The sequence below is a fragment of the Sebastes umbrosus genome, chromosome 19, assembly GCF_015220745.1.
Source record: "Sebastes umbrosus isolate fSebUmb1 chromosome 19, fSebUmb1.pri, whole genome shotgun sequence".
NCBI lineage: Eukaryota > Metazoa > Chordata > Actinopteri > Perciformes > Sebastidae > Sebastes > Sebastes umbrosus.
Window position 1 is genome coordinate 21,969,463 of NC_051287.1, and position 27,203 is coordinate 21,996,665.

A 27,203-nucleotide genomic window follows, 5' to 3' on the forward strand; every position below is an offset into this window, starting at 1 on the left:
GCGGTAATTAATATTCAACCTTTTCTGTTCTTTAATAAAGCCGGTTTCTGTAGAAGCAATAACGGACACACAGCAACAGGTTATGTATAATTTATTTTTTCTGTCTAGAGTATTTTGTCATTAAAATCAAAATGTCAACATTTTTAAAATCATATACACTCAAGAACGCATTTAAATGTTAGCACAGCTCCTTAAAAATTTATACATATGTACTTTTTTTTTTTGTACTTGTGGACAGACAAAAGCAGGAAGTGGTCACTCAGACTGCAAAAGAGGTGGGACACAGGAAAAAGGAAGACCCAGCCCACCAACTTCCCACAATAACAAACCAATCCCCACTCCCCAAAAAGTTAAGACAGCGATGCAGGCCCCTCCCATGTGGAGGGAGCGATGACGGGGTGGGAAAAAAAGAAAACCGAATATAAACATAAAAGTGCCCCATTCTCCACTCCGTACAGAAATGTGAGGAATTTTGCAGACATAAATACTAGTTTGCACATCATATCAATCCACTTCCTCTCCCCTCAACCCATCGACAGGTTCAGTAGTGTGCAGATGGGGTGGTTAGGGGGGGGCGTCTAGGTGTCTGTCCTTTACATACATTTATTAATAGAAACTATGTTACAGAATTTCCCAAGCATGAATTACAGGCAACCCACTAGCACATCAACTGTACAGATCTCGGCAGAGCCAGCAAATAAATTTCTAAATCGTAAAGTAGCGAGGTCATCACCAATAGTTAAGAAGCAATATATACAGCTGTCCAATCAGGGGATCACTCTATGGTACAGAAAAATTGTACTTGGAAAAAAAAGAATAATTGGATTTTGACGATTTCACGTGTTTCGGGGGGGGCATGCTGCTTGGTGTTGTATTATACAAGGCAGAGGAACAACCGCCCAAATGATCAGCTCTTCAGTGCAGCACTTGAGATAAAGGAGTGTTGACAGTTTTAAGACCATGCTGCGGATAACTTTTTGAGATATTTTGACTATGTGAGCCACCACTTGCATTTTTATTCTCCAGTAAAACGCAATAATTAATCTAAAAGAAAAAAGAAAAAATTGATTTATTGACTCCAACAGCAGGGTGAAGAGCGAGTGCAGCAATACAATAAAGATTAATAACATTAATTATAATAAGGCAACAAACAATGACAAAGAAAATGCTGGTAAAGACCTGTTGATATGACCTGGGGGGGGGAGTTGTGAGGGGGTCGGACGGGTGAGGAGAGGGAGAGCTGGTGCAAAGAAATTGATGTGAATGAATCTTTCTGTCAAAAACAGATGTTTTTTTTTTAGTCAAATGAAACTTCCATCCAACTTCTTAACACACAGACACTCACAAACAAGCTGGAAAACACCCAATATTCCTTCCTGTGATATCTCAGAGGAGAGACTGAGGGAATTACCTTCAAGGAATTTGTGGGAAATTCCTGGTTTTCTAACTGATTTTTCCTTCTCTCTCCTGAGAACATCAGCCTCTCTTTGTGCCGAGAAACAGAATTAAAAGCCACGAGCCGGTTTGAATCCTGCTGAAAAAGCTCACTCGGCCACATATTCTTTGACACACACATACACATACCGGTGTGTGGCTGCATGATGCACTACTTCATTGCCTTCCCGCAAAAATTAACCGCCGAGCGAGTTATCGCACCCGCGCGTCTCGATAAAACGCTAGATTGGTAAACCAGACGTCAGGAGTTTTTGATAGTATAATTTAGATCGGATTCATACAGAACTGATCAGTGGTGGGTGAAACTTAATGCAGTGTTTACATGTCATATATATAGCTATAAAACCAAACATAAAAAACAGTCTCGGTTTATCATTATCGTATGAACGTTACGTCTATCTAAAGTGTCAGTAACCCGTGTGATGCGTGGTGGCGTCTACGATACTATGACGGGGGGGGAACTAGACTGAATGGTGCAAGAGGAGCGGAGGGGAGCGAAAGAGGAGAGTTATGGGACGACAACACACTGACAGAGTTTAGAGAGGAGGAGGAGTGAGACAGCAACGAAGGGAGACAGAGAGGAGTAAGAGGAGGAGGAGGAGGGGAGAGATGTAGTCCACACAGCCCAGCTCAGTCTGGCCCAAGTCGATACCCGTCCTCCGTTCCTTCCCTCCGCAGCCCTGCTCTCATGCAGTGCAGTGAGGGAGGAGGGTGGATGGACGTACGGAGGTGGAGGAATGGATGGAGGGTGGTGGGGGTGGTTAGGGATGGTTGAGGGAGGGCGGGCAGGACAGACGGAGAGGAAGGGAGGATGAAGGGGGTTTGCTTGGTCATTAGCACCCGCAGCCTTCCCTCTGGGGCTGTGGTTCGCTGGTTAGCCGGCCGCCCTGAGGAGCCGACGGCTTGTGCTGGACCCCCGACTCTGCGGCGTTCAGGTCCAGGCTGCCGTCTTGGATGTTCTGGTAGATCTTCTTAGCCGCTTCCAGGAAGGCGTCCTCGACGTTTTCACCTCTAAAACGCGGAGCATAAACACGAATGTGAGAAAGGAGGCGATCGGGAGTTTTGAGAATGTAAGCAGAGGGATATTTCATGTTTCGGCTGAAGTCATTGAAGTTGTGCAGACTTACGTTTTTGCGCTGGCTTCCAGAAACAACAGACCTGCAGGGACATAAAACAGACACGGTGACAGAGTCAGTAAAACATTGTTACAAGCTCACATACCAAGTCATATCTCTGCTTTCCTCAAGTCACCTTCTCCTAGTTTCTGTCTCAGCAATATAAATAGAAAAGGATATTAATCTTCACTTTTGTCTCTTTAAATCAACCATAAGGGCTTTTATTATAAACACTGAAAAGGATACTGAGGCTAAATTTAATTTTTAATTCTAAATATTTGGACATTTTGTTGGGATTATTGTTTTGTTGAAATTGAGGATGGAACAGTTCTGGGAGGTGCTTTTGCAGAAAGAGTTTGAGTGTCTGATTAAGTTAATACCATAAAGAGTTAAAGAGAGAGAGACGGTCTAATAGCATGGTGAAATGTAAAGGGAAACAATTTCCTTTACATCCGTCTTCCCAATATGTGCTGTTCTGAGTGTGGCTCACCGTTCTCCTCAGCAAACTGCTTCGCTTCCTCATACGTGACGTCCCTCTGGGCCTCCAGGTCTGCTTTGTTTCCTATGAGAATGATCACCTGAGAACACAGAGACAGGAACGGGAAGAGTGAGAGACGTTCCTCTCTAGGCAGTCTGGTCTCTCAGAGAGAAAAATGTTCTTTCCAAAGCCTCCAAGAGCAAAGAAAGCCAAAGGCAGTATAGGAAGACGGCTCGTAAAGCAGTCGTTATGCTGCGGAGTTGTCTGTTAAGAGGTCGATTGAGAGGAAGCGACACCTCCACATGAGCACTAGATGGTGCCCCTGGCAACTGTGTAATGAGCTTCCTTGTTGTAGCAGTGAGAGACTCTCCTAAGACTCCTACTGCTGCATGTCGAGCAGAAACCATTCCTTTTTTTTTTCCTGCTTTATTTCAGAATTGCTCATACTGATCCTCGCTGTGCTATGGCAGTGAGTTTCAAACTTCTTTGGGATGAGAAGAGTGCTCTATTTCCACTGCATTATAGGCACAAATGTAAGTACTGCTGATTTGATGGTGATATTAACAAAACATGCATCAAATGAAATCTTACTTTTTGAGTTAGTGGGCCAAAAGTGAGAGCTGATTCTTCTTGCTAAATTCCAAGAAGACTTACACAACTCTTTGTTTTCATTCAGACGATGACGACGGTACCAGTCAGATGATCAGATAAATGTGTTCATTATGTTTCCTCAGAACACACATGTTGACACTTGCAAAGCAAGTCATGACTGGACTACAACGACACTGCCACCGCATGGCCCAAACTAGATACTTCAGTGAAAAACAGCTTAGATTAATAGGCTTTATGTTGAGTTTTTTTCTACTACTGGAGGTGACAAGAACAAATAATATTCATAAAAACATAGTAAGGTTTGCCTTGTGATCATATTTATCCTTAAAATGAGCAAAGGAAATCATACGTGTGTATGAAAATGGCTTGATATAAATGAACTTCTGTTGTTTATATAGCAGGAAAACATTTTTCACTTGATGTAAAAAACTCAAAGTGGAAGTGGCATATTACAGGAAGACGCTTCCTCTGAGGGAACACAGCTCAGTAAATTAGAGCAGTATGTTTTAGAGCTAATCACATTTACAGAGAAATTCAATTTAAGAGGGTCTGTGAACAGGCTCAGGGGAGAGGGAGAATGATACAGGGGAAACCAGAGGAAATGAAGCAGCACAAGTAACAACAGGGGTGTACTTAAAAGACACAAGAGGGATGACACGGAAGGAAAGAAAACGACACAGTAAAAGAAAGTATACAGAGAGCAGTGGGTGTAGGGACATGCAGTCTAATACAGAATACTTCCAGTACACTAAATGAAAAGATCTGTGTACTTACAGTATTGGGGTTGGTGAGGTTTCTGGCGTCAGTCAGCCAGCTGCTGAGGTGGTTGTACGTGCTTCTCCTGCATGACATCAACAAAAGGGACAGGGGTTACTATGACGACAGGGCAAAGACTTAACGTTGCCATCTCTGAGGAGGGATCAGGAAAGAGTCTGCAGCTGCTGCATCATCAGGAAGAACACACAGACTCCTGTTTAACCCCAGCGGCTGCTACACTATAAATACCTCTATTGCCAGGTCTTTTCTGTCTTTTGTTACAGCCTAATCGAAGATTTCCTGTTTCCATTAAATGTAGAGCTGCAACAATGAATAGATTATGTTTCGGTAAAGGAGGTTGCGCCTCGACAATGGGATCCACGGTGGAATGCTGGACCCAAAATCCAATAAGTGTAAAAAATGTGACAGGGTCACACATCCCAGATTTCAAAATCAAGAACAACTGATCAATTAGTTGTCAACTATTAAATTAATCGCCAACTATTTTGACAATGGATTAATCGGTTTGAGTCATGTTTTAAGAAAAAAAAACAGTAAATATTCTCTGATTCCAGATTCTTATTTTCTGGTTTCTTTACTCCTCTATGACAGTAAACTGATTATCTTTGAGTTGTGGACAAAACAAGACATTTGAGGACGTCTTCTCGGGCTTTGGGAAACACTGATTGACATTTTTCACCATTTTCTGATATTTTCATTCAAAGTAACGGAGGAACTGGTCCCAACGAGTACAAATGAGTTCAACCAAACTGGCTAAAGTTGCTTTGAAGTGTGGTCAAGTGTTTTTCAGCAAGCTATTGTAGATGCAAAAATATCTGGAGTTCACTGCGCTGACACAGTGTACCCTCTAAACTGGACGGGACCATATGCAACATTTATGAAGCATGAACTACAGGGAATAATACAAATATAAAAACTGGTTATTGAAGGGCGCTTTCACAAGACATAGTACGTTTGGCTAGTCTGAATCAGAGTGAAATTGATACTTTTGGTTTGTTTTTATTATAAATTTTAAAAAAGTAATATGCTGAGGGGTGTGTACGATGAAGGGAATTGATCTTTTTCATCTTCAGAGCTGCCACTTCTATGCAGGGAATCGCAGACTTTGATAAATTGCTGTTAACGTTTTTCCACTTTGACACACGCCACTGTCTCCTCCAGTTTATCTCCAATGACTTTATAAATTTCACTATTTTGGTGGACTTTATTTTGTATATTCTGTATGTTCACTTCAGCCCAGATGTCAAGCAAAACATCGGATTTCTACAGAAGTTTAGATCCGTTCTCTCCCACTCATGTTAACCTGTCGTTTACCTGTGTCCGTCTCAACAAATGCCCGCACAGGCAGTGAGAGCACCCTGAGTCACATCCTTTAATCACAGGGTAAGCATAAGGAATTATCAGCTGTGTATGTCACATTCGTCTTTGTCTCCCATTTTTATCAATTAGCCTGGCAGAAGCTGAGGGTGGGCCACATTAACAGTGATGTAAACATTTCATATTAGTTCTTCCAGTTAAGCACTGTTTGTCATTACTGGAGTTGGGTGTGGTGTGTGGACAGACATTCCACATGTTGAACTGTGTTTTATTTGGCACTCCCCTGATACCATCTAACAGTTTGTGACAAGAGGGTCAAATTGTTCATGTTTGTTCAGGCGGGGGTCTGTTGGGGTCAACTGTGCACTTATCAGATGCTTTTGCTTCCATTAACCTTCCTCTTAATAAGCTTTGTATCTCCCCCCACATACGTTAACACATGACCAGCATCCCGTACCTGGTGATGTCGTAGACCATGAGCGCCCCTGCGGCTCCGCGGTAGTAGGAGCGGGTGACGGCCCTGAAGCGTTCTTGTCCCGCTGTGTCCCAAATCTGCAGCTTGATCTTCTGGCCGCTCACCTCAATTATCCTCGTACCAAACTCCACGCCAATCGTGTGGGGGCAATCGGCCATGACTGGGGAAGAGGAAGTGAATGAAGTGTGAATTCAATTGGATTCTTTTGGGGTCAATTAGTGCTACTGATGCCATTTTATACCCCTTAATGTTCATGCATTCTGTGATCATCATCAATTTAAAATTATTTTAGTGTTGTTACCATTTTTTAGGAGACTTAGTGATGATGAGAAGTTTTAAACTGAGAAACGCGTACAGTTAGTGTGACAGGAAGGGTGTTTGTCTTCCTTCGTCAGGTTGATGAAAGTTACAACTAATTGCAGCTTAAAATGATGTTGTAATTGTAATACATTTTGTGAACACATGTGTAGTCACACACACACACACACACACCTCCACTGTTAGCCAGCAGCAGGTGCATCAATAATTAATCAGTCTTTAGAGTCATCACACTCACAGTTGTAAATTGAAAGTATCAACACCCAGAAAGCGTCAAATTTCTGTTAAATTGACACTGAAAACCTTTTCCCAAATCACCCCAGTGTGTGTGTGTGTGTGTGTGTGCAGGATGTGATGGTGGTGAGTGAATGAGGAACACAGCATCTGGCTGGCTAATAGTAGCGCTAAACAAAACGGAGCTGAATGGTGATGGGAGGCTGCAGCTGACTCGCACACAGGAGAAGAGTCTCTCACTGTTGAGCTCACACTCCACTTCTATGCCGCTGACTTCCGCCGGCGCATAAAGAAATCTAAAGCCATTTAGACACTCCAGTTGAACCTGGCAACCTCGCATACGCTGAGACACAAGCACACACGAGAAGGGAGTCAAAATCAGGGCAGCACTTACATTTCTTTTCTGTGAACTGGTGGAGCAAACATGACTTCCCTACCCCCATGTCCCCTGTGTGGAGAAAGAGAGAAAGAGAGAGAGAGAGAAAGAGAGAGAGGGAGAGAGACACACTCAGGTCAACCAAGGAAATAACAGAATAACAATTATCCATTCAAGCCTGCAGTGTTGCCCCCCCACCATGCATGTTGTAGCACCCCCTCTGACACAGTCAGCGATGGTACTTAAAAATTTCATGTGGAGCGATAAGAGACAGAGAAAGACTTGAATATAATGTGTAGTAGGGATGTCACGGTGAGGACATTTTCCCCACCGGTTAATAAACTCGCGACAACACCGGTGTTATGGTCAATGTGTCATATGTGGCCGCACCGCGCACACCGACTGTGATGACGATTGCCTCATTAACGTTATGGTTCCCTTATAACATTGTTTTTAAATCCCAAGTATTGCCAAAAAGGCGCTTTCGCTTTTGGCTTTGACACCAAATCCTCCGCCATCGTCTTGTCCGTCAACTCTCTCTTGTTCCGTGTGTGTGAAATCTGACTTCTGCTACTTTGAGCTGAGACTCTGTATGGAGCAGACACTTTCAGTTTGCAGCATCCGTCGTCCCACTATGTATTGATAACACTGCGCTGACACACTAAAATGAACTAAATGGGATTTATTTCTATATTAAAAAAAAGCAAAACGACGATGGCGGTGGGCAAGAAATGTAATCGGTTTATCCCCGACCACCGTGTAACATCAACTACCGCGGCAAGCCTAATGTGAAGGGTCGATAATATTGACAAAAATCAATCCTTCTGACCTTCAATACCTTGATATTCAAAGTGTGCCAATATTTTAGGAATGACTACTGATGCTTTCATCAGTAATTTGGATAAAAGCACCAAGCAACACCAAGGTTGAGGCATTCACTGTTTGTTTTACTTAGCGAGGAACAATCAAAAGAAAACTGTGTGCGACCGCAACAAGTAGGATCACAAGACCTTAAAAACTTCCCTTTTCAAAACCAAGCTGTGAAGGTTTCCTTCACTGTTCTGGTGAAGGAAAGAAAAGCATGAGCGAAAAGTAAAGTAGCTCGCCACAGGCTGCTCTTGTAGACTTACTTACACACCCCTTTAAGATCCAAACTGACGACTGTTAGCGTCGAGGCGGGGTGTTTTAGGTTTCACATAAGAGGAGGGTAAATAGCCCAGAGCTGTGGGTATGTTTGTTTATGTCGGTTTGTAAATGTATGCACAAGTAAAAACAGCAATATGTTCACTTCGAGCCCTCTCGTTAGCAAACATGTCAACAAAGGTGGAACATAATTCTAATAAGTTAAAATGGCATTTAAAAATCCATTAGACACGTGCAGTGAACGCTAAACAGCACAGAGTAGTGCATTTACGTATGCCTTTTACGTATTAGTGATTGGTTTTGTAATCAGGCCGTTAAAATGATATAATAAGACGAGAATATCTGAATGGACTATCAGTGGACTAATGCATGTGCCTGTTTGTCCAGTATTACGGTCTCTCAGCAGATGAATGCAGTCATGCAGAAACATCTTTTGAAACCGGGTGCTTTATTTAAGATCAAAGGGAGAAAAAAAAGACTATAATAGACATATTGAAACATAAAAAGTGTTGCTCACTTACCGATAATGATGTATTTGAAAATGTAGGAGTAGTTGTACGGTGCGGTGGCCATTGTGGCTCTGAAAGAGAGGAAAAGAAGGGGGAAGTTTAGGCACGTAAACGGAGAGTAAAGGCAATTTTTCTGCTTTTTTAAAAAGTAGAAGTTCATTATTTCATCTTACAATGACTACAGTCACCAAAAATGACCACATTCATTGATTCATTTAGCATGCTGGCTTACTGAATATCAGCCTGTGGACTTATTTTTGTTTAATTAAGGTTTTCTCTCCACATTATTAAAATAATAATATTAAAACGCATGTTGTGACAAAAAAAAATATATGACATTTACAGTTTATATACATATGTCTTGTTAAAATACAAGTGCCAAAAATCATATACTATACTAGAAGACAGGCTAAAAAAAATCAAAGTTGAGCATGCAAATAAAAATACAGCAAGTAGTGTGCACGTCTGAATTTAAATTGGTCATGTAAGAGCCTGTGTTACTCAACAAAGCCATAATCCTATCAGAGCAATAGTCCTGTAACAATGTGAGCAAGGCCAGACGCTTCATCAACGCACGCTAAAGTACAGCAATAATAGTAGTAGGAATGTGAATTAACACATTATGTACATTGTGTGAGCAGTCCAGTTAAACCATTCGAGTAATTACCTAATTATAGTACGCAATTTTAAATGACCTGATTTTAAATATGGTGCTCAGCAAGTATGACCTTGATTAAAACCATAAACAACATATCTGATCATTTCTCACTCATCGCTTCCTACTAAATGCCTCAGATGCAACAGCTGAATCTGCACAAGGAACCAAAACACTAAGACTTTTTCATTTGCTTAGTCAACTAGGAGGTGCTATGACTGCACTTCCCACACATTTCATATTTCTGCTCAGCTTACATAAATAAATGCAGGAAAACAAACAGCCGTGGCCATGTACTTTTAACAGTTTCGTGACCGAGGACAAACTGCTTGGGCTAATGATCCTTAATGAGTCCTTGCCTCTTTATATTACAACCACAAAAGTAATGAAAACTCAGCTCTTTGTAGAGTCAAGATCTATGTTGAGATTTGAAGAGTACCACCTGTTAGCTAACTGATACTGTAAAAAAAATAATACACCAGGATGTACACTTGAGTATATTATCTACTCGATTTAACATATTCAATAGATTTAACACATTAAATTGAGTAGATAATAAAGTATTGATCCCAACAAAAATGGAGTTCTAACTGATTGCAAAGACTGAACCTTCAGCAGCCACTGAGGTAAGAAGAATGTCTGGTATTAGGGATGCACCGATACTGGATCTGATATCAGGCCGATACTGACTTAAATAGCTGGATCGGGTATCGGTGACAATGGGGCCGATCTTTTCAATTCAATTCAATTCTATGTTTATATACTATATACATTATGTACTGGAATTTTATTTCCCGTTTCAGTTTTGACTAATTTGTTGCTACATTAAAAAGGTTTACACTTGATTTGTAATTAATGTAAATAATTCCTGTTCATTTTAGATTTTTTTTACCCAGTTTCCGGTGTATGATTTAATATTTTAATAATAACTAACAATTCAGTACATTTACATCTGTGTATTAATTTATTACATTTAATTTTACAAAGTTAAGAAAGCCATGTTTAAGTTACGCCTGACGTTGCCTTACACATAACAGAATGATCCCAGTCACTTTCACACAGTGAGTGCATCCCTAACTATTATTAAGCAACACCTGGGAAAATATTATAATTATCGCCCATAATGTCTATCTTAATACATCTTGATTACATGTTATTTCTTTAACATACAGACCAAATCATTTTCAGTCTAACTAAAAATGTTTAAATCCAGTCTAGTAACGATGTGACATGTATTTATTAAATATACTGTATGCAGTGCATTTGCCAGCTCACAAACAGCCATTAGCAGTATTCATAGTTACAATTCCCCTAAGGTAGGCATGTAGAAGTGAGATGATGGATCATTTTTAGCACATAAGGGTGAAGAAATCTCCTCAGTGGTCAGTAGGCCACGTTACAGAAGCAACCTTTACTGTCTCTTCTCATAATGACAGGGTGACACTGGCTTATTTAGATGGCACAGCACGCAGTCTGTCTGCAAGTAAACAGTGTAGCACTTAGCACATAAGAAGAACACCTCCTGCATCATATGCTCAGAGCTATGCTAAAAATAGCCCTGACACCTATCTGATACCCAGTGATGCTTCATTGTTCACACTCCATTCACAGCACACAGAAAAAAAAGGCATGCAGGGATGTACCACACAATATCACCACCACTACTGTATCAAAAAAGCATTCACTCAAATACTATTTTTGATCATGCACAGATTTGTTCATAAATAAATGATCGGGTCATGTATGACATTAATGAAGCTGCCTCAGAAAGCAGGCGGTTTCTCTCATGAACAATTTCACCATATAATTCACTTTGCAATGCCATCTCCTGACTTCAAGGCCATGTTGTATTTGTGCTGAATAATGGCTGCTTCGTAATTCTGTGTCCGGGTGCTGCCGTACAGTGTAACTGCTGTAGTAGAGAAGTAAATAATTCAGGCTTAACAATCAGGAGCACAATCATTCAAGCAGCCTGATGGTTTCTACGTCCCTGGCAAAGATGGTTGGCCTTAGACCCGAGCTTTTCTCTGATCTGCAGCTCAGTGAAAAAACTGTGATGAAATCACCGTGCCACATCAGAGCCTAGTGCTGGTGTTATACTTCTGCATCTGCAGTTGATTGACTGTGTTTGACTGGCCAGATTAATGCTGACACAACCAGACGAAATGTGGATGGGTGTGATGTGAGAATCTGAGAGTAAAGCAATGAAAATAGAGCAAGCGAGTAAAGAGAAAAAAGACTTTACAGGGATGAAAACAAGGTGTAGACTTTCAGTAGCATAAGAAAATGGACTAAGTGGGTGAATTGTAGGTGGGTGAAATGGATCGGAGAGAGGAAATGAAGAGGGCCTGCAGGGCAACTTAGTCAAGGTTAATTCAGGACGAGGGTGCTTTGCTTTAATAAAGATGGTGTTGGGTCAGGTACCCTCAAGATGGCACATACTGACGCAAAAAATCATATCAAACATGACAACATCAATAGTAGAGTATACTTATGTTCAGAGATAACTTATCAAATCTGATAACTAAGACAACTCAAAGTAAGTTTCAGTAATTCTAATTTCCAAAAAGAAAAAATATGACTTATTAATAACAGCAGAAGCTGAATGTTATTATCATTTATGTAAACAACTTGCAGGGATACCAGAGCAGGCTGTCGCTGTGTTTTTGTTGGTAGCCCCAGAAAAGACTTGGCTCCCACTCACAGGCCTCCACAAACTCTGCAACTTGACCTGACATCTGGTAATTACTCAGGCTATTAGCAACTAGCTAACTGAAGAAAAAAGCAGTCTGTATGAACTTCATACACTATCTGGGTATCTGTCTTATTACTACTTTGTTAAAAACATGGCTAACTTTGATACCACATTAATGACAACAGTACATTGCTATCACAAGCTTTTTTACACTACAATGCTACAGCTGCTGATTTCAGTGATGACATTAGTATGATTTATGTTTTTCCCTATCACTTAATGCATTAATTCAAGTGATGTTTTGGTTAAGTTGGCCACTTTTTAGACAACATGACTTCCACATAGTCTGGAGTTGTGAATTGCATACTATTTCTGGTGAAACAGTATGCAACGCGGAACACTACGGCGGTATAAATATCCCACAACGCGTTGACGGACATCTCTTTAACTCCAACAACACTTCAATTTAACTTTAAGTATAAGATTTCCCTTTGCTACTCTGCTTTGTTCTGGTCACATGACATTGGCATGGATTACCATGGTTATACGCCTCCAACCAGCATGGAGGCTCTCAGGAAGTGACGATGTGAATTACTGTTCAGTGCATCCGAAAAGATGCATACTACTGTTTATTCACAAAAAAGTATGTTGAACAATAGTACACCTATTGAGTTTGTAGTGCATAGTATGCGATTTAGGACGACGCTTAAGAGTAATATTTGAGGCTTTTGAGCCTTTTTCCAGGCTGCTTTCTGTTACATGATTCCTTGTGTGGCATCTCTATAGCCAGTGTGATCGTTTTCAGTGCTCTGGAAGGAAAGCTATTAGAGAAGGTATCCCCAAGCAGAGTCAAAACAAAATGTGATTCAGTTCTGATCCTCCTCTTTCAGCTTTTTGTGCTCATTACATAGAAGTAAACCCCATGAGTATCCCATCAAGGAGAAGGCGAGTCAAAATCATGTGACCAGACTGCAGTCTCAGCACTACTCCGTTACTCCACCAACACACTGTCACTGCCTTTTCCTCCTCTCAACAGCCACTTCCCATACAGGGCAGGATGCACGACTCAAACCTGGGCTATCAGGAAATCATGCCACACATAACATAGTCACATCATGACACACATATAGTCACAGTGCCTCAATGATGTTGAGGCCCACTATTCAAATCATGTGACTCCTTTCCAAGCCCTGTAAACAACATAATGAGATCATCACTACCGTTTACTGGCGAGACAACAGAGCACACTTTCACAATGTTTACAAATCGAATTTAGGATGTTTTTACACAATTTATATGATTAAATCAATACAATATATCAGCATGTATTATAGTGGTATTCAAGTTTCAGATCAAGCTTGCTAATATGGAGTGTACTGGCACAAGAAAACAGAAATGATGCAGCATTTTATGTTAGATTAAAAGGAAAATCTATCCAAATTTAAATCCCTTTTAAGACATAAAGGGTCTCCTTTTGTCGCAGGACTTCTGTTTACAGCGCACACACATCTGTTGTTTGGGTAAGTACAGCCAAAGAGGAGGCTAAACACATTGTTAGCTAAGGAATTAACCGTAAGGACAACTACAGATGATCACTTCTTTATTATTAACCAGGATTAAAAGGATGGTTGTTTGCATAAACAAATCCAAACAAACCCGACAGGAGTGTCCGATGTTGACTCTTTTATTTGACACTGTAACGTCATGCACTGCTCCCAGACGACGGTGGCTAGCTTTTAGCTTACACAGTGACACACAGCATCGCTTTGGTTAATTCTCTGCTGTTTAGTTAGTTAGCACACAAAAAGCTACTAAGCAATAGAGGAAATACAACCTACCATTTACTGGGTTGATTGCCATCGTTGTCTGATAACAATCACGGCCCTACATTTTGCTGTTTTGACAGCTAAGTTTGCGTTAAGCCAGCTATTTATTGTCAAGGAGAGTAATAAACTGAGTGCTGGCCTTGTTATTTCTCTTTATGCTCCATCTCCTCCAACTCGGCCTGCATGTTTACCAGATCAGGAGGCTAATACTTGTAAGAAATGAGCACCAGTGATGTACATGTTATTGGAAATACTGTCTAGCAGACACACACAAACAGTTTCACACGTGATTCATCTTTCTTTGCCCACTGAAATTGTTTGTCAAACAGTATTAGTCTTGGTTTGTTTTATGAAGTGCTACAGGCATGTGTTATTTGCATTTAGCTTTACTTTACTTTAGCTTAGCTGCTTAGCTGACACCTTGACAACAAATAGCATAAATCACAAGACGTTAAGTAGATTGCCTCCATCTATCAGCACACACACAACAGAGTCAGTGTCGTCTAATTACGGATAATAACGAACTCAAATTAACTAGGCTTCTGCATCATTTCACAAAAAGCCACCAAACCCAGCTAGCTATAGCATGCTAGCTAGTTAGCCAGTAAGCTAGCTGGATTAATGGTAAATACGTTGCTTAGTTACCTTGTCAACTAATTTTATCATCACCAAGCAAGTCATTTCTCTCATAGAACAGTATCTTCTAGCAGTTTCACGTGCAACACATCCCTTTCTTGGAAGCTAACGATAAAAACAAGCTAGTGTTAGCCATCTGTTAGCGAGCTAGCTTCGTTAGCTTGCCAATTAGCCTGCTGACACAGGCGAGATAAACAGCTCCATTATTGACACACCAGTGTCTCTCTCGTGTGTGTATGAGTGTGATCGGGTATTCGTGTCCTTACCAGGTAGTCCGTGTGTCTCGCGGTGTGCTGGAGAGCTGTTCAGAGGAGGACTGCAGGTTATCCTGACTCAAGTGTCTGATCTCTGCCTGTCCAAGATGGCTGCTGCTCTGCACAGGGTTTCCTCCGCTCTCTACAATGGGCTGCTGGGCTGCTGGGCTGCTGGGCTGCTGGGACAAAGAGCAGCATCATATGCGGAGATTTGTCGGTGAGTTCATCGTTTCGTGGTGAGCAAGCAACCTCACCTGCACAGGTGTGTTCATGCATACTGTGCTGGTTGGTTTATACCACTTAATACCACTTTATAGACTGCACATATTACATTTATTTATTGCACATACTTTTATATCTCTATTATTGTTTTTATATTTTTTGTACACTTTTCCCTCTCCTGTGTTTCACTCTGTTTGCTGATGTTGATGCTTTGACATCTGAATTTCCCTCCTGGGGTTAGTAAAGGTTCATCTTATTTTATCTTAATACTGATTAAGTGCCCTATCAGACTATGAAATAATGCGATACAAGGTGTTCAGAGATTTGATTACACCTGATTGGCCTGGGTTCAGATGGATACTGGGCACTATAGGCTACTGTTTCAGCCTTTGAGGAGGACCTGGAAGACCAGATCAGACTGATTCAGATAGGTCAGGGGTCAGCAACCTGCTGCTCTTTAGCTCCTGTCCAGTGGCTCCCTGTGGATTTTTTTAAAATGGAAATGAACAACTGTTTTTTGTTTACATTTTCATGTTTATTTATCATTGTTGTAGGTCTATGAGTATTACGGCCACATTGAGGAAAAAAATAAATAAATCTGAGCTTTCTAGAATAAAGTCATAATATTACAAGAATACAGTCATAATATTATGAGAATAAAGTCATAATATTATAAAGTAGTAATTTTAGGTGTTATTTTATTTTTTTTTCTCGTAAAGTTATGACTTTATTCTCTTAATATTACAATTTTTTTTTTTCTCGGAAATGTATGACTTTATTCTGCTAATCTCAGATTTTTTTTTCCCTTAATGTGGCCCTAATACTCCGTGGTACATTTGCACTTTGGCCTTCACTGCATTAGACTTATATACTATATACTTAAACTATAAACTGTGTTACCTTCCTCACAATGCTCAAATGTTTTGTGGCTCCAGACAGATTTTAAAAAAATATTTTTGCCTAAAATGGCTCTTTTGATAGTAAAGGTTGCCGACCCCTGAGATAGGTGATGGTACCCTAGTACATCCATCTAACCCAGTGTATGCCTAGTTGTCTTTTTTTGTCCTTTCTGTGATGTTGGAAATGGAGCCGCTGTGATGCAAGACAAACTTCAAACCTGTCTGACAATAAAACATTTTATTGTATCATATTATCGTAGCTGGCTTTCTGGATATTTTGTGATGGGCAATTTTTTTGGACTATTTTCTATTTACATTGACAACGATTAGTCAAGAAAATACTCAACTGATTAATCGATAATGACAATAATCATAAGTTGCAGCCCTAGTATCAATGTTGGATGCGTTAGGACAACAAAATGAGCTCAGGTAGATGGTATACTGGTAAACATGTTATCTGCCAATTGAATATAGGCCTACTGAAATTCAGAAGCATTTTAAAGTACAATATAAATTATAATTTAGATATGTTTAATACATTAGATATGATCTGAACTTAAATATGTCATGACAGATAGATTTTTTATTATACCCCCGCAACAACGTAGTCGGGGGGTATATAGCACTCCGCATGTCCGTCCTTCCGTCCTTCCGTCCGTTTAACTAACTTTAATTAACTTAGGAACTTCAAATTTGGTATGATGGTTGACAGTGTGGTTTAGTTGTGCCTTTTGAGGGTTAGAAGTCCAGGGTGCCCAAAATTTTAGAAATGTTTCCAAAAGGGCAAAACCTTTGGCCCTACTTTAGTAGGGGTCAAGCAGTGAGCGGGGGTATGTGACCCATGCTCACTTTTGCCTCATTGGTAAAGTAGAACTACAATAAATTATATGTGATGTAATCAATTTCATTTTCATATATAATTTGTAATAGAATATTTGCACTGACATCTGTAGTGATGCCCTCTTCTTGAAAATCTAGGTTTGTGCCATTTGTGTGTAATGCTTTCTACATTTATAATTTGTCTTTGTACATACTTGACAGTTCAAACTATTAAATATCTGGATTTAACTTGTACTTAATCTTTTGATCGAGATATACATAAGAAATGTATAATTAGGTATTCTTGCCTTATAGGCCTACAGAAAGGTATACTTGGATTGTAGTTGTGCTTACTTTTTGATAGAGTAGCCTATTAAAGTGTGTGTTGTTTCCTTCAGCAGCAACTACTCTTCCAAGGGTCCATAGTCAAATAAAATACATACAAATGTTAACATGTACACTACATATATGAGTAAATAATATAGTTAGAACATCACCATTGCATCCAATTTAAAATTGCATCAAAACATACATAGGCTATCAAAACATTAAAATAGAACAATCAAAATGGGTTGACAGGTAAATAAAATAATCATCTCTATTCATTTGAACATCCATACTGCAAAGGAATTAAAAAAATATGTGGCAGACCTGTCTTCTTCAAGAATTTAGCAGTCTCTTAATTATTTTTTTTTATAGATTCTTGAGATATAAAGCATAACAAACTGTTCCATTGAGATATGGCTCTATGTATAGGCCCTGTTACTGTTTTTTTTCCCATTGTATTAGTTCGTTGTTGTTTTTTTTCCCACGTGTTTGTACAAACGAACCTTTGAAGCCAGGTTCAAATCTGTTAATGTGTTAACTGGAACAAATTTCTTTTGCTTTCAGAGAGAATTACACATTTGTTACATGCAAACAATCAGCATAAGGAAAGGGGAGCTATGAGCTGTTTATTAAACATTTGGAGCAGGAAACCAAAATGTCCTTGTGTAGACAGAGTTTCTTCTCCGGCAGTGCTGCCACTTTTACTCCGATTTGATTGGCTGGTATGGGCTAATAGTTTTGTATATGAAAGGTTTATGATATACAAAACATATAGTGTAAGTATATGATACTAAACTAGTAAAAACCTCTATGAAATGCCTGTATGAAAATAATTAATGTAATTGTATAAATGCCCAGGGGTGAATATTAGCTTACCTTATATGTGGTATCAGCCCATTATAGTTGTTCTATTTCTGTTTAATTCTATTTATTTATTTCTATTTATTCCTTGTCAGCTTCACACATTTTCATATGCACATAAAAGCACTCTATCAGCTGGCCTACTGTTTAACACAGTTTAATTCATTCATCATCACGTGAATCCCAAGTCATTTTAATTTGCTCTGATTATGTGTAACATGTGTGACATTCATGGTGTGTCTTAGTATGAAAAAAAAATCAAGTTCAAAGCATTTTTTCTTTTGAAAAATATGAAACATTTTAATACAGTAATTCACAACATTACATGCTTTCACTGTACAATATTCTTTACAATCCTACATAGAACCACATGCAGTGTGTTTCCCAAGCGTGTAGCCTGGTGAACTGGACAGCAAACTAAAAAAATATCTTCAATTTTGCAAAGTAAATAGACTTTAAAATATCATACGGCACAACAAAGATCTGATCTTGAGAAAGATAATTAACTCTTTAACAGAGAAAATTTAACATTTTCTTTATAAACTGATGACTCTAACAAAGCTCTTTCTTTCATGGCAACAAATGTCCCATAATATCCCATATACTCTGCTACATTTGAGTGAGTGGATGTGCACATTTTTTTTACTGATGACTGCAAGCTGCTACATCATAATTTTGATCAAACATAATCACAGGATTATTTTTGCCATCGCTCTGACTGTAAGTCCGAGCTAACAATGTGACAAAAGCTACTATTTCAAGGTGCTCGCCAGTAACACCACACTGAGTGAAACTCTCATTCAGCCCTAAACATGAGCAGCTAAGAGAAGAGTTGTTGTTCCCCCCCCCCCCTATAGTCCACCGGTATTATGTTCCTCTCCAGATTGACTCCACATCACAACCACATCCTCAGCAGCAAGAGGCTGAACAGTGCACAGATGTAGTGCAGTGTGCCCGGGTGCCAGGAGGGGGCCCTGTTACATAGGTCTGAGTCACAGCAGTGGATGCGCACCCCTGGCAGCTCGTGCTGCTGGCAGTGTCTGGATGTGGCACAACCGCTGGTCAGGACGATACCCAGGGCCGCTGGAGGGACATGAGGAGGGAGGGGGGGGGGGGAGACAGTCAGTCAGTCAGAGGAGAGTGACGAGCTGTTGTTTGGCTCAGCAAGAAAAAAAAGCATAAGTAAGCACCAAATACTGCAAGTGTGTAATGAGGGAGACATTTAGACATCTTAAAGGCACACACAGGGTATGTCTTCACAGCTGGGAAACCAAGTCTCTGACAAATAGAACATTTTGTCCTGTTAAAATCATGTAACTTGGAGAAGCAGTGCCACAAACGTCTTTATTTAAGGGGAGACATCCCAGGCAAAAAACAACATTTTTCATCCACTGGTCAATTTTGAGATTTTTTTTGCTATTTTGCAAATTTAGCATCTATTCAGTATATGATTAGAGGTCTATATTCTATTGGAAGGATGTTTTAAATCTTAATTTTTGCCTTCCTGTCAGGTTGGAGGTGGAACCCCTCAGAACGTCCATCTTTTGCTGAAACACACCAAGCCTTTGAGACCATGTTCAGCATCTCTGACGGTCAGTACTGCTTTCTTTGATATCCAAAGCACCTTTTACCCGTGGGTGTTATTCTCTGATATCCACAGATACCCTCTTGTAATAGGTCAACTGTCAAAGTTATTAAGGTGTGATAAGATTGTTAAGGGGAGACAGCCCAGGCAAAAACATTATTTTTCATGCACTGGTCAATTTTGAGATTTTGGGGCTATTTTGCTTCCATAACATGTCTTCTTTCAGATAAGTGGAAAGAAAACATCCAAAATACACATTTACGTGTTTATTTTTTATCTATTTGCGTCTGTATATTTCTCTTAAATTTGCTCAAAGTTAGCACTAGATAATGCCTCATTTGCACATTTAAAGGTCTTATTTATAACATTTTTATGTAAACGAAGATTTAAAAAAAATAATAATAATACATCCACAGAGCTTTTAGAAAGGTGCCGAATAAAAGTATGACTTTTCCTGAAAACAATGATTATGATTCTGAATTAATCATTTAAATTTTTTTTGACAGGTTCAAAATGAATGTTTTGTTTATCTCTTTGGAAGATATGAGACGTTCGGTTCCCACTTCTAACAAAGCTTGTGAAGTGTTTTACGATGCTCTGCCACTAGAACAGCTGATCTCAACATAAACTAATACACGTGGGTGATGACGCAAGTGCACTTTGGAACGGAGCAACTTTACTAATGTGAAAGCTGAGCGGGGAGGGTGGGGGCAATCGTACTCGGGCACGGTACGGATCAATCGTACCTAATGTGAAAACGTCCTAAGTGGTTTTGTTGCCTAAACTTAAAGAAGTTGTAGTTTTGTTGCCTAAACATAAAGAAGCCTTTTTGTTTGTGTTCAAAATGTAACGTTTCTTTTTTTTTCTAAACATGTTAAGTGTTGATTTTAAGTTTCACTTTCACTTTTACAACGTAGTAGGTGTAGCAGACCCAAATCGCTGGTCATTTATAATCCCCTAAGGCTAAAAATCAAGAATGATCAAGTCTTAGGTGAGGCCAATCTGAAAAGGTCAGCCTGGCTTCATGGCTATCGAGATGTGTTTTTTTTTGCCTGTCAAGAATCTTCACTTCAGTTATAGGTTGAAGGCAGCAGAAAAGTGAGAGGACATTGTCCAGGAGGGAAGGGCACAGGACTGGTTATGGATTAAGGACAGATGTCTTGTGTCTGAGGACAAAGGGGACAAGAACTCTAAGACTCTTATGGAACTTCACCAGCATCTGTTAGATTTGGGTTTGGCGGGGTCACACGAAGATTAACAGGCTGACCGGCCACAGATTACTGCCAAGACACCGCTTTGAGATTCTGACCGACAAGTGCTTGTCATACTGATTCTGACGGGCCGTCGTCAGTCCTTTTTCTGAGCTCGCTGTCTCTCCGAGCAAACAGAAAAGGTGCCTCATCAGCCCTTTCAACATGAGTGGATCCTTTAAGACATCAAGCGAAGGAACAGCTGGATCTTCCACGCTTCCATGGATATCAGCAGAGCCACTCATCTGACCATCACTCTCCTGTCATGGGCGTCCACATCCTCCGTTTGACTTAACATCAAACAAGGGATGATTTTTAATTTACTCATCAAAGCACACTAAAGTAGGGTTATGTAACCAACTCTCCTCTCAGTGCAGGGAGCAATAGAATATTCACATCAGCGGACAAAGAACATTAACATGAAAGTATGATTAAAAATGATTATGCCAATGTCCAGTGGCACGCCAGAGTGAATCCATCATGATTTAATAGTCTTCCACTCCACCATGAATATTCTTCAGATGCATTAAGTCGCTGAGTTAGAGGATGAAGAGAAAATCACGTTTATTAGTCGTTAAATATTGGTCATGGAGGTTTACTCACTGCTCTCTGTCTTGATGCAGAAGCGGTGTTTGAAGCCTTTGTGTGAGTGGGTGCAGGTGATGACCTCTGGGTTGGAGCAGCCCACGTCCACATACCTCTGGCCCTGGATGATGTTACAGCCATAGCACTGCAGCCCCTGGACTGCATTGGACACATAGGACAGTACAGGACAACTTGTTAGGGTGCAATTTAAGATGATGTGCATGTAAAACCACTGGGGTGCATAACCAATGGCACCTTTGATGCTACTTTTGGGCTATAGAAGGAATATAGCATGCATAGATACTGTATGCACTACAGGCAGGAGATCCACACAGGACCTATGACCCCTGGGAGCTCCTCACACCACCATTATGATTATCAATATAAAGATGTAAAGATTTTATTTTAACATAATAAGAAGAACGATTCGAAAATTGAAAAAAAATTAGCCTTTGACTTTATTCTACATCCAGTTAAAAACCCTTCAATGGGGGAGGACATTTGGATATGTGGAGTGTAGATAAAGCAACATAAAGACTCCAAAAAACTGCAACAAATGAATGACTGATTGAAACCTTTATGCCCCTAGGGGAATTTGCTTTGCACGAAGAGCAATAAAGACTAGAAAATATCAACAACCATATATGACAGCACATGATATAACATACAGCATGAGCATCATAAAAAGATCATAAAAAAGGTAGGTCATATTAGGTTGCATCAGCTTGTCTGCAACATAGCATTATACTGTATAAATATGTTGTAATAGAATTAAAAGACTATTCCCCTTAATTTGCTCCTGATGACACATTTATGTATACTCTCTCTTTCTTTATGCAGGCTGGTGCATCAAAAGTATTTGGCATCACATTAAATAAAACTGTCTGTTGCTGCTGGAAGACATCCAACCTAATCAGACCCACCCATGTTGGTAATAGTGATACTGTTGCTTCAGAGCTAAAGTTTTCCAAGTTGAAACCCAAACAGGCACTTGACTTTGATGTAGCCGGGACTCCAAATGTATGTAAATAGCATCTGATTCAAATTTAAAGGGACAGTGTGTTTTGGGGGGGATCTATTAGCAGAAATGGAATATAATATTCATAACTATGTTTTCAGTAGTGTCTGGAACTAAGCATCGTTGTGTTTTTGTTAGGTTAGAATGAGTCCTTCATATCTACATAGGGAGCAAGTCATGGGTGTATTAAGAGAACTGGATACAGCGTTGGAGGCTGGGCCCCGTGCTCAGTGGCGCATGAAGCCTAAATGGCTCGACTTCCGTCTGGAAAAGTACCCGGATCTTGGGCACGTGGAACACGCGTAGTAGCGTTTGCTCGGTCACATGACTCGGTCAAGGGGGTCCCAACGTCACGTCGTCGTCACGGCTTGCGCTGCGGCCTCGGTCTGGGTCTCATTCACATGAACGGAGGAAGGGAAATAACTCTGGATTCGACTATTACTTCATTTTACAACTTTAACATTTTTTTTTTTAAATAAGGGCCTCAAAAAAAATTATCCGCTGAGTTACAGACGTCTCTTTCCCAATGTAAGTCTATGGGTAAAAGTATTTTTGGGCCCAATGCATCATGTGACTGACACAGAAGTTGCAGTACCGCCATTTGGCCACTACAAAAGTTAGGATCGACAACAGGCGCTTTTCCTGGGGGCTTGGAGCAGTTTTTACGTTACCTGAAGGCCACCATAGTTCTCTGGTACTGCGGTAACGTGAGCAGCAGATAGCAAAACTGCCGTACCGTCAGCTGCCCTCTGACTTCTGTTGCTCCTAAACTAGTGTTATCATGGTAAGGATGGCCTTTGAGTGAGGCGAATGTTGTTACCACGGTTTTACACTCGGCGGCTCACATAACCTCAGTCTTGGAAAGAGAGGAGTGAGCGGAGGGGTACTCATTTGGTTGCAATCTGCAACCACACCACTAGACACTGCCAAATCCTGCACACTGTACCTCGAAATTATCTTTATAACAACCAGAGATGTAGACTTAAATTGCAGCATCATAGTCCTTCTTCCTGAAGCAACAACAGCACATAAACAGAATCCTTCAGTTCAACTGAAAGCAGCATCTTGCATAGTATTTCAAGAGAAGTACATCTCAAAGGCATCAAGATTCCCCCTAAACATGTCACAGTTCAAGGAAGGACCATTGCTTTGTAGTTTGACATTTGTTTATCATCTTCTCTTCTCTTCTCTTCTCTTCTCTTCTCTTCTTCTTCCAGCTTTGTGCTTAAGGGTGACTCACCCTCAGTAGTCCACCCCATCCCAAGCTGTCTGCCTGCCAGCTCCAGCTTGTGATCTCAAAGCCGTGTCTCTACCACTCAGCACCCTATAAGTGGTGTGGTGGAAGCTACAGCGCACAGAGAGAGGGACTCGAGAGGGACTAAATCAACATGCAGCTAGATTATGCTGTTTGCTTTTCCGTCTCAACTGATGCCTAAAAATCATCATGATCATTTGCCAAGATAGGTTTGGTCCCTGCATGTGCTGCTAAATGAGGAGCTGGCACACATTGGATCCTCATGCAGTGGGGAATTTAAAGCACATCTTTATAGAAATAAAAAGGCTTCTTTCATCTTTCGTTCCCTCTCCTCCCGTGCCACTGTCTCACTGTCTAACTCTCTCAAGAGGCTAAGCCTAAACAGAACAAATCCACCAGAGCTTAAAGGGATTGTCCATGAATTCAGACCCCTGACACACCTGTACCTGACCTCCTAAATCCCACACACAAGATGGAAGATCAGCTTTGGCTGTAACCAATCCTGCCTCTTTATCTGTGCAGGCCCGTAGACGGAGGTCGGCCGCCAGCCTCTCGCCGCCGCCTCTGCTCGGTTAAATAGCCCCACCAAAAGCTCTGCTGGAGCTTTCAGGAGCAAACTAATCCTGGACAAATGCTCTTACAAAAATCACTTTGGAAATCTGCTGGAATCAATGTAAAGCCCCACAGGGACAGAGAGCACATGCCAGCCTTTAGTGGATGTGTCCCTTGCTGGTGATACACCATGCAGTCACAGCTCATATAAATATTGGAGTATGTCATTAGAGCTGGTAATGGTTGTGGAAATACAAAGCAGTGGAATGCTCATTTACATCTGGCAAACAACCTGATCTATCAGTTCGTTGTGTTGTTACATGAAAACATATGAGCATTTGGCAACATAATGAGGGCATATTGGAAACACATTCAGCTTTCACAGCACATGGCAATTTATAATAACCAGATCCTCTCCTGGTAAACATTGCAAATCTTGATTAACTCTGAATATATCAAAATTTATTGTGACCTAAATCTAATCTGATCAATTATTGGTATTGAGCACATTTAGAATGCAAATTTGCCAGTGAAGCTCATCTGCATTTCAACGCTGAGCCAATTACATCCATTAGACTATGATATTGTGCATTTTTTATGTGAAATGTTTTAAGAGGAAGACAGCTGGAAAGAAAAAGTAAGCGGCATAAGCGGACAAACAAAAAGGATTTTAAGGATTATCATAAGAACATTTGGATTTAATTTAGGAAAGGTTGCCACTGCTCGTCTGTCTCGTTACATTTTGTTATGTCTGTAAATGAGGCTGTGCTCGAAATGAGCTTTTAGAACATATTAGGAACTAATTATGAATGCAAGATGATTCATCAAGCATTATGTAATATATAATAGGTATTTAATAGTGTTCTATTATGGTATTAAAGTCCTGTTGAATTTTAAACAGAAACAACATGAATTTGAAAATCAGATACTTGTTTATAATGCACTGCAATTCTATTTACATCCAGCTATGTGTTGCCTCGTGGATGCTGCCCTATTGATCATCATTAGTCTGCCCGGGGAGCTCGCCTCACTCCTCTGGTATGGAGCTGGGATCAGAGGTGATCTGACTCAGACCAAACACCGAGATATGAATCAAGCAAAGCAGCACAACATCGCCCCAATTCCTTCTGATTTGGCCCCGAGTGGAACAAAGGTTGCAGCCAAGTCGAATCAGGTCAATCGTTATTGCTCTGTGGGGAAATTTAGTCTGCCACCTATGGATATCAGCTATTGTTGGGAGGCATAGATTTGAACTCCCAGGTCAATTATGTGCAGAACAAAAGGAATATTTATTGGAATCACTTTTCAACATGGTCGTTCATTATATTAATGTGATCCGTCCGGCTGGTTCAGGTCTGGAACATTCACCAGCCTATTTTCTATAACTGCTGTGTTGTTTTAATATATTGCAAATGTTTAAAGTTGCTTTTTTACAGTACTTGCACTGTATTGATACTTCAGTATATACATCATATTATGGCTGTAAATTGATTACTTTGCCTGTAAAAGGCTGTTTTAAGTGAAGATTATTGCACACACGCATGCATATGTCTCCATGCACTACAGATTTCAATACCATAATACATCCTACTCACCCTGTTTCAAGCAGAGTGCCCAAACCAAGATAAATCCAAGCCCATACACCAGCCAGGTATGTAAAGTCATGGATGCAGCACAGTAGTGATGGTCAGTGTCAGTGCTGGAGGAGACCGAGCCAGAGATTTCCTCTGTCTCTCATCTAATAGTCCACCAAAACCAGACAGAGAGAGAAACCTAAAGCAGAGATCCCACTTTCCAAAGCCAGAGCAGCCCGAGTGTCTCTCTCCAGCCCAGCCTCAGCGGAGCTCACGCAGTGCGTGAGTTAACTGCCAGTGAGTGTCCAGCGAGAGGGGGAGCCAACCATCCAGGCAGCCAGTCAGTCAGCTCAGCATGCAGCCAGTCAGGCAAAGAGACGAGGGGGAGGAAGATAAATGGGTGAAGGAACTAAATAAATGAATGTCTTCCTCAGCGGTATCCTCACGTCCTGAGTAGGTTTGATCAGAAAAAAGAGAAAAAAAAGTCTTCTCTCATGTCAATCCCCTGAAGAAAAAACCTGAAAGAACCACTTTCTCTCATCACAGAGGTGAAAACAAATAGTGAGTGTTGTCCTTTTCCAGTTTGGGGAAAAAACACATCAATCAGGATTAATTCTTGATTGATAATTCATCGCTTCTAATAATAGCCCTATCACAATGTGTTAAAAGCCCAGGCGCTAAATGGGATGGCACGCCAGGGGGCTGCAGGTTGTTGTGTATGTGAGTGTGTGTGTCTCAGGAGCGTTGCCAAAGGACACACACACACACACACCATCCCAATAGGGCAGGTTATCTCTGCTCTGTGCATCAGTGTGCTTGCACACTGGGGAGAAAATTCTATCTAATCAAGAATTAAAGAGTAAATCCTTTCTTAGAGACTGTAATGCCAGAGGATAAGGCAGGCTTTGTGGTAAGCCCTCTTTCCCTCCCCACCCAAAGCAACATATGGTCCAGCCTGATAGATGGCTGCCAATGATCGCTGTCATTCATATTAAGACATATTTAGAGTGGCGGGTGCAGATTTTTCCCCACATAAATTTCTTAATTACAGCGGAATGCATCATTTACAAAAGAAAAAAATGCCTAATCATGTCATCTTTTTGTCATGTTTCTGCACACACATACACTGTGCATATGTGCCTCTTTTTATTTGTAAGTGTGTGCAGCTGTGTGTGAGTTGTCTCTTCTCGCTGTGCTTTTATTCATGAGTCATTGTTTGTGTGTGAGTGTGTGTGTGAAAGAAAAACAGGGCGAGAGAAGAGAAATGTCAGCAGTGTGAACAATCTGTGTGAAGCATATGGTCGGTAGAAGTGTCCGTGTGTGTGCACGAGGAGGTGAGGGAGGAAAAGATGCTGTTTTAAGCTTAAAGAGGAGCTTTTAT

At 40.6% G+C, this 27,203-nt stretch overlaps 2 protein-coding genes and 1 long non-coding RNA gene across 3 annotated transcripts; 1 reads left to right on the forward strand and 2 right to left on the reverse strand.

Annotated features, from left to right (window-relative positions):
• Window positions 1-74: 74 nt before the first annotated feature.
• rab14l (RAB14, member RAS oncogene family, like) lies at window positions 75-15,028 on the reverse strand. The gene is made up of 8 exons (XM_037753565.1): window positions 14,888-15,028; window positions 8,822-8,880; window positions 7,176-7,229; window positions 6,212-6,389; window positions 4,435-4,501; window positions 3,061-3,148; window positions 2,583-2,613; window positions 75-2,466 (listed from the first exon to the last, which is right to left on the reverse strand). The coding sequence occupies exons 2-8, from the start codon at window positions 8,871-8,873 to the stop codon at window positions 2,289-2,291; spliced, it is 648 nt and encodes a 215-aa protein (XP_037609493.1). The 5' UTR covers window positions 8,874-8,880; window positions 14,888-15,028; the 3' UTR covers window positions 75-2,288.
• Window positions 14,949-24,011, forward strand: LOC119478674. The gene is made up of 3 exons (XR_005204482.1): window positions 14,949-15,092; window positions 19,515-19,595; window positions 23,659-24,011. It is a non-coding gene; the product is annotated as an uncharacterized LOC119478674 (long non-coding RNA).
• Window positions 18,263-26,527, reverse strand: LOC119478673. The gene is made up of 3 exons (XM_037753566.1): window positions 25,844-26,527; window positions 21,442-21,582; window positions 18,263-19,086 (listed from the first exon to the last, which is right to left on the reverse strand). The coding sequence occupies exons 1-3, from the start codon at window positions 25,911-25,913 to the stop codon at window positions 18,899-18,901; spliced, it is 399 nt and encodes a 132-aa protein (XP_037609494.1). The 5' UTR covers window positions 25,914-26,527; the 3' UTR covers window positions 18,263-18,898.
• Window positions 26,528-27,203: the final 676 nt, after the last annotated feature.